This window comes from Galeopterus variegatus, unplaced genomic scaffold (assembly GCF_000696425.1).
Source record: "Galeopterus variegatus unplaced genomic scaffold, G_variegatus-3.0.2 Scaffold1587, whole genome shotgun sequence".
Taxonomy (NCBI): Eukaryota; Metazoa; Chordata; class Mammalia; order Dermoptera; family Cynocephalidae; genus Galeopterus; species Galeopterus variegatus.
Window position 1 is genome coordinate 209,533 of NW_007727698.1, and position 8,682 is coordinate 218,214.

Sequence of the window (8,682 nt, forward strand, 5' to 3'; positions counted from 1 at the left end):
GGCTTTCTGTTCATCTGTTCATCTATTCCTTCACCAGCCCTTTGCACACATTGCAATCTCCCCATCCCAGCAGTTTTCCCAGACTAGTTGACCCCATAGCAGCATGTGTCAGCGAGCTGCTAGTGTCCAGTGTACTTCTGATTAAAAACAGAGCTTAAAATAAAGAAGGCAATGAAATAAATAAAACTGTCTATACATTTGGAAGAACTAAAATTAAAAACTCTAAATGTTAAAAATTAAACCTCAAACAGTCTTTTTTAGAGTATAACACATGAGACGTAAGAATTAATGGAATACAGCAACTCACAGGTATCAATCAACAAATATTTGAGTGCCTACCATGGGCAAAGCACTGTGCTTGAAAGGATCTCTAGCCACTCAAATATGTTTACTTTCTAACGAATCAACAAGGTAGCAGAGGATACTCCTTAGGGAGCCTGCTAGGAAAAAATCCACAAAGAAATTAGAGAGAAAAAAAGGCAGTAAAATTCATTCCACTAATGCCATAGCAATTAAAATTACGGATCTTAACCTGGCTGACCTGGTTGATAGCATATTCCAGCAGGGCTTGGAAAACCAGTTTGGTGTTTTAGGTATTCTGAGAGAGGTGACTTTCAGCCTCGTCATGTAGGATTCCCAAGAGTCCAGTTCCTCATTCCAATCCACTCCATGTTTATGAAAGTGCATTAGCTGGAACAGTAAGAAGAAAAAAAAAACTTCACTGCAGGAAGTCATCCAATCCTGATAAGTTGACATACAGAATAAAGTTGATCGTGTTATTTATTCCTAAGGTAGTTCTGGTTAAGGGTTATGTGTGTATACTGTAGGAGGAGGGGCAGGCAAAGGGGAATGTAGATAACTAAAGTGAAAAAGAGCTGATGCATTCAGAGCTTATGTTGCTAGAGGTGAGATCAGTTACCTACCTGCAACTGAAATTTCAAACTTCTGTTTAGCAGGGACATGAGTGGACAATGGTGACTGATAGTTGGAAATATCAGCAGACATCTTAAATTGTATGATCAAATGAACGAGCAATGAACCAGGAGAATAAGTCCAGTTTTTTCCGGTTCCTTGTAATTTTTACCTTTTTACTTAGAAGTACAGCATCTTTTTCAATGAATGCCTATGTGACTGTGACTTACTACAACGAAACCAGCAACTACACTACAACAGAGACGTGTGAATGTGGTGTTTATGGATTAGTCTCACCAGTGGCTAATGCTATGGGAGTGGTGGGCATCCCTAAGAACAATAACTACCAGGCTTGTGACTACGACACTGAATTTACCAATACTGAGAAGCCCTGGATTGCACTGATAGAAAGAGGTAATTGTACATTTTCAGAAAAAATTCAAACAGCAGGCAGAAGAAATGCTGATGCTGTTGTGGTTTACAATTCTCCAGAGACTGGCAACCAGACAATACAGATGGCAAATTTTGGTAAGTAAAAATCGATTCCCAAAGATGGTTAGATGTCGTTGTTTATCTTAAAGTAGTATTTCCATCTAGAATTACTCTAGGATCTGACAATGAGGTTGTAAGAAATTTTTTCTTTAAATTTTCATGTCCGGCACTACTAGGAATTACTTTATTATTCAATATTTTTAATTAATTTGTCTCGTGGACAATAGCAGTTCATGAAGGGGCTCCTATTTTCTTGCTGGTTTTCTTAGCTGTATTAGCTTTTTCAGTGTGCATTATATAATTGCTTTTTAATAAACTGTGCCTTTACCTCTAAACATTAAAAAAGCCTAACATTTTAATTTCATTATTACTTTGAACTTTTCAGTTTGATTCATTTTCTCCTGCAAAAAGAATTGTATATATTCAAGAATGTAAAACTTCAAAACTGATTCATTATTATGATAAAACAATAGTATATTGTAACTGTGTAAAGTGTTAAGAAATGAGAATTTGACTCTAGATTATGCATGTAAGATTTGAATCTGTTTGTGGGACTAATACATACAACACTACTCTGCAAGAAATGTTATCCACTGGAAAGGGTATAGCAGAAATAGGATAACACTAATTCACATCAAAAATAAAGATTTCCCTTAGAAATGTTTACTAATGACCTCGTAAGGATAAAGAATTAACTAATGTACTAACTTTGTAAAGGAATTTACTGCCAAGAATTACTGTTTTTATTTTATCTTATTTTATAAAAAAAAAAAAAAAACTGCCACTTTACAAGTAGTTTTTTTAACCATTGAAGAAGTAGACTTCTGACCCAAGTTTTCTACACTGTGGTTGGGTATGTGTATTTTTTGCCTCAGACTTGGCCAAAGGAAAAAAAAAGGAGAGGGGCGGGAATAATATCAAACAAGTCAAAAGCTGACAGTAAATGAATACATTTTGGTAATCGGTGTTGTTATTGCCAAATTTGGCCTCTAAGAAAATGAATGCAAATTAAATTTAAACGGATTTTAGAATTGTAAAAAGGAGAAAATCAAATTTGTATTAAGAATAGTAGAGTGCTTGGAACATTCCAGATTATATACAGACGGTTTAGCATTAATGTTTGAAAAATAAGCTGCTTGTTCCCCTGGGTATTGAAAAAACAAGTAAGATGGTTTTCAGCAGTACAAAATTATTGTAAATGTAACAAAAGTTCTACTTGCTACCTTTTGTAACACATCCTGGCAAGACCTCAGGCATTCACATGTTTTTTTTCTTTTCACGCTAAGAGCATACCATAAGTATTCCCTGTGTGTTCCTATATTTTTACAAGTGACTTTTATTTTTGTAGAAAGAAAGCAGTGCAGTTTTCTGATGAGAACTGGGAATTAAACCTGTTCTAAGGAACCTCTTTCCTTTACATTTAAACTTAGAGATCCTCAGTACTCTAGGTTTCACTGCACAATCACATTCTGCTTATTCACTCTGCTATTATTTTTAAAGAATAAACAGTATCAAACTAAATAGTAGTCTGTTTTCAGAACTTGCTTTGTAACCTGCAGTAGGGACCAACATCTCTAGTGGAATGCATGTACCCCATCACTGAATTTAAAATATTTACCAAAGGTCAATCACAGTAAATCTCTCCAAAAGGCATGTGCATAGCCATTTGAATAAGAGACTCTGAGAAGAGTTTTTAAAAGGTGGCGATTAGACCTATTATTCAAGATATACTTCCAGTATAATCAAAGACACGTGATCGAAAACATTTTTAAAGCTACAGCATTGCCCTGTTTTAAAATAAATACATTTGGGGCCGGCCTGGTGGCGCACTGCTACAGTGCGCCGCTTGAGAGCGCAGTGGCGCTCCCGCTGAGGGTTCAGATCCCACATACAGACCGGCGGCTCACTGGCTGAGCGAGGTGCGGGCGCAACACCGAGGGTTGCGATCCCGTTGCCGGTCACGAAAAAAGACAAAAAGGAAAAAAAAATAAAATAAAATAAATACATTGAAAAAAATAGCATAATAATAGTAACTGTAATAGTTATCATTTATCAACATTTACTATATGCCAAACACTGTTCTAGTGCCTTTATTTTATTTAATAAATATTCTTCTGTAACACTGAATGATCTCAACCCCAAAGAACTAAAATACTAAGTTTAGAGTTTTGCAGTTATAAGACCTGTCAACTAGAGTGTCACTGGATTTCTTCCTTCCCAGAAATTTGCCTCATATAAAAACTGTTCTATGATGCAGTTGACTAACATAAGGAAGCAAGTGATGTGAGAACTATATGATTAGCCTCTAGATCATTGAAGACTGAGTCATTATTTATAACATAAGCTGAAATTCTATTTGTCATGACTCTTTTCATCAGTGTCTTGCTTTGTTTTGATACAGAGGGTGGGGGCAACAATTTCTCCTCCTCCTACAAAAGCTCATGCTTCACCTTCCGTCATCTCATCTTTTATCACCCCTGTAGCCCCCTCAGACCCATGCATCCTTCCACTCTTCCCTGCCCCGCCCCATCTCTTCATTCTTTCAGTCCCATTTTCCACACTAGACCTTGCAAGCCCTTAAACAATGTTGTGTCTCTTCTTACTAATGTCAATGTCCTCCAGCCAAAGACCACTAGCAACAGACCTGTAGTTTAAAAATTCAGTTTATTACCTGTTACAGCAAAGGGAGAACGCACACCATGGGAAATCAAGTTAGAAAGGACTTATAGGATTTGGGCTTGCTTTAGGTGAGTTCGGGGAGGGTTTAAGGAAGTGGAACATTGACAGACCAAACCATCTTACTTTGCTTGAGTTTTGAGGGATTTCCTGAGATGTGGGACTTCCAGTGCTAAAACCAGGAAATTCTTGGGTAAACCAAGACAAGTTGGACACCCTAGCTGACTTTGTTCTGGATCTGGATGCTGTCAGGAAGTGGGGATAATTCTGTGATTGGATTTCTAAATAAATCTTTTTCATAATTGGGAAAGACTAGCCCGAGGCTAAAGGTGTAGTTGGTAGAGAAGCAATAGTCACTTACATTAGCCAGAATAAGGGAGATCTTTGGTCATTTTTTGTGGCTTGGATGCCGTTCATATTTTGTATGTGTTCAGATATGATTACAGAGTGGTCTTGTTTTCGTCTTGATCCATCATGGTCACAGAATGACCTTCTCTCATGTTGATGTTCTGTGAGATGGTTTGTATTTTCAACAAGAAAACAAGGCCCAATTGAGAGTGACAGGTCAGGTCCTGGATATCAGGGGCTACTTGTCTCTTTCTCACTGACAATCCACTTTGCCTACTGCCTTACTGGTGTGCAAATACATTCTCTCCCCCCATATCCTTTTACATTTTTGTGCCTTCCCATTCCCTATAGACTGCCTTTAAGGACATCAATACGCCTCAGGGATGCTTTTGCACCCCTTGCATCCCATGATTTCATGATGGAGGTGCAGAATGTCCTTACTCCAGGGCCCAGTCTATTTACAGCCTTTCTACTAGCAGTATTCTTTTTTCAAAGAGGATAACTTCAGTCTAAAAAGAGCTCCTGCTGAGGAGGAATAGCATATAGTCTAATACTTAGGGGTAAACTTTTAATTCAGAGTTCCCCAATATGCTGTATGTTTTGACTTGCCATTTTGATGGGGTTGGAAAGAGAAGGATATGCTTACAGCTTCCTTAAGTAGGCATGTAACTTCTTAACAATCCTTTCCAAATACTGCAGAGACAGCCATTCAGTTCTACTCCAGATGTGTAGGACTCCTGAGCTATTCAAGCAGAAAATTCAGAACACGTTAAGTTCTTGTTTGCTGAGCAGACAGTTTTTGAAGTTAAGTAAGCTACTTATAGGTATATTGCCTTAAGAAATGATTATATTTGAATGTAGTTTATGCCAGAAAAGTCAATAATTTGTGAGGGATAAAATGGTTCTTACTTTTTTATCATTTTCACTGTGTCCAACGAAGTAGATTACAGAGTGAGGTTTGCATCATTTCGGAATACCCCAATTCCACAGCAATTAAGTGCATGGAAGGGAAGGGTTTAAGCAGAGCAACAAGCTCACATGCTTTACAAAAATGTTTTTCTAGAAATAAAAGGGGAAATAAAAACATATATAAATATACGAATAAATAAATATATATATATGAATTGAGAATATAATAAAAACTCTTCAATAAGACATAGACCCAAATATATCCATAAAGAAGAACTTAATTCAAGAAAACTAATCAGTTCCACTTCAAACAAGCCTCAAATCTGTCTAGTTCTATGCATCTCCAAGGCTCCATCCTCTCTATCTTAGACCTCTACAAGAACTTCCTAACTGATCTCCCTGCTACTCTCGCTGCAGTTCAGAGTGTCTTCCACACAGCAGCCAGAGTGATCCTGTGGAAAACGTAATTCAGTCCTGATTAGAATAAAAACCAGACTTTGTGCTCAGGCCTACAAGGCCCTATACGATCAGACCTTATCCTATGCCCTTCCCCCACATTACCATGCCTCAGCCACTCTGCTCTTCTTTCTGTTTCTTAACCAAGAGAAATATGTGCACTTGCTGCTCCCTCTGCCTGAGTCACTTCTCTTTCATTTTTTCACATAATTCTGCCTCCAAAATACAACCATGTCTACGAGGGGTCTTCAAAACTCCGTGGAAAGATTCATATTATCTTTTAATTCCATTTTTCCTCAAACTTTTTTTTTCCATTTTTTTGAAGTCCCCTCAAACTACCACCAGTCTAGTGCAGGCTACTATCATCTCTCACACTGACTACTGAAAATAGCCCTCAAACTGGGCTCCCCGCTTCTACTTTTGCCACCTACCCCATATATTCTCTACATGGCAGCCAGAGTGATCTTCTAAAAATATAGGCTGATCACATCACTGCTCTTCTCAGAGCCTCCCAGTGACTTTCCATTGTTCTTCAAATAAAATCTAAACTTTACCATGCCTAAAAGGACTTGCATGATCTAGCCTCTGCCTACCTCTCCAACCTAACAATCCTTTCTCTCTCTCCCACAATGCTTTAACCACTCTAATCTTCAAACATTTTCTCCACCATTTGAAGCTTTTTCTGCATGAGACCCTTTTTGCTTGCTTTTCTCCCTCTCATCACCATCACTGTCACATGAAACAGGTCCTCCAAATCCCAGTTTAAATGTCACTTCTTCTAAGAGGTCTCTCTCAACTGTACCCATATCATTTCCCATCAAAACCTACTGCTCATTTCTGTTTAAATCTCTTATAATGTGTAATTATTTGCTTATTAAATGTGTTATTTGCTTATTATCTGTATCTCCCACTAGGTTCTAAGTTCCAGGAAAACAATGCTTGCCATTGTATTCACTGTGCTGAGCACAGTGCATGGTCTTCACTAGTTGTCAAAATTCTAGTTTCTACTTTCAAGGACTAGTGAAGACCATAAGTTTAAGAAAGCAAAAAGCAATTCCCTTTTATATATGAAAAGACAAAGTTAAATGAAGTTATTGGGTGAATTTAGCAAACAATTATATTTTTTAATTGTTTTTTTTTCCAATATGAGTAATAAATGAATACTTTCTCCTTGTAAAAAAAAATACTAAAGATATAATTAAAGTCCCCTCTTGACCACCACCCCTAATTCCAGGCCCCTTCCAGGAGATAACAATTGCTATTAATTCAGTATGTAACATTTCAGACTTTTTCTGTTCATTTTCACATATAAATCTATAGAAAATACATAGTCAATTTGTGTTTAATTTTAACATTAAAGAAGTTATTCTGTAGCATACTTTGGCCATTCACCAGTAGGAGCTGGAGTTTTTTCCAGGTCAGTAAATTTAGATTTAAATATAATTCATTCTTTTAACTATTGCATAATATTACACAGTGCATAGACACAATTTATTTAACCACTCTATTAATGGACATTTGGGTTGTTTCCAATGCTGCTCTTTCACAAACAATACTTCAGTGAATACAATTATAATTGATACATAAGGAAGCTATTGATATTAATCTTGCATTACTATTGATGTTGACCTTGCATCTGACCACCTTGTTGAACTTTTATTAATTTTAATAGTTTGTTCCTTGATTCTCTTGAATTTTCAAGATAAAGGATCATTTTCTTTACAAAGTTTTGCCTTCTTTTATACTAATTATACTTTTTAATTCTTCCCAATGGTCTTATTCTATTGTCTAGGGCTACAATAGCAGTAATAGTACATATCCTTGACTTGTTCCTGGCTTTACTAAAACATGCTTCCACTGTTCCACCATTAAGTGTACTGTTTGATAGAAGTTTCTGGGAGATATGCTTTATCAAATTTCAGGACTTTTTAGTAAGGTTTTTCAATCTTGTTATTCTGGCTTACTATATAAATATACAAGAGTACTTCAAAAAGTTAATGGAAAGATTCATATTATCTTTTCACTCTATTTTTCCATGAAACTTTTAATGTAACCTTGTATATGTATATATACATATATGCATATATGTATGTGTGTAGATAGATATAACTATAGATATAATCACCATTGTAGGATACAACCCAGATGATAAATCCTGCAGTTTACCATCAGTTTGGGAAAGATAATAAACTGGTGTACAGAAAATAATAAAGTGGTATACAGAAATACATTCGAATATAATTTTATGGATGCCCTGGATAAAAGAACTGAAAAAAATTTCATTGCTTTTACATACAACTCCAAGTTGCGTGTCAAGTTGTAAGATACAAACAAAATTTAAAAGCATCTTGACAAATTAGGAAAATTGCTTATTAAAAGCAAGGTGAAGTACCATAGTGAATAGTAAAGAATAATACATGTATAGACAGGTATCAAATAGAAAAACATGGACAAAAAAGTTTTTACAGGTTGCAATCACATTGTACCACAAGTTAAATAATGACACAGTTATTTTAAAAGCTGACACGATCACAGGATGTGCTAGCAAGTACATAACATGTTAGGTCTAGAAAATAACTTGGCAATGTGTGGAATTCGTGAATCTCTGCAAACATTATGTGCCTTTGTATAACCTGTCTTACAATAACAAGGTTATAGTACCTATCTCAGACTTTCACACAAATGCTCAAGTGCCGCACCTTTCTCCCCTGGGTACAAGCATCCGCAAACAAAACTGCATAAAAGAGTATGTACTTATAAGGAAATCTAGATACAATACCTCTGGACGCTGGCTTCCAGAAAAAACAAAATGAGTAAATTCACTGTGAAAGAAAATAATTAAATGCTAGGAATAAAGCAACACCTCTCAATAACAACCCTTAATGTCAA

The 8,682-nt window shown here is 36.2% G+C and overlaps 1 protein-coding gene across 1 annotated transcript in view; it reads left to right on the plus strand.

The window, feature by feature from the left end:
- Positions 1-1,034: 1,034 nt before the first annotated feature.
- Positions 1,035-8,682, plus strand: part of RNF128 (ring finger protein 128, E3 ubiquitin protein ligase) — an 89,572-nt gene continuing 81,924 nt past the window's right edge. The window contains exon 1 of the mRNA XM_008577847.1: positions 1,035-1,440. Coding sequence (XP_008576069.1) covers positions 1,035-1,440 — 406 coding nt within the window. The remainder of the gene's footprint in view (positions 1,441-8,682) is intronic.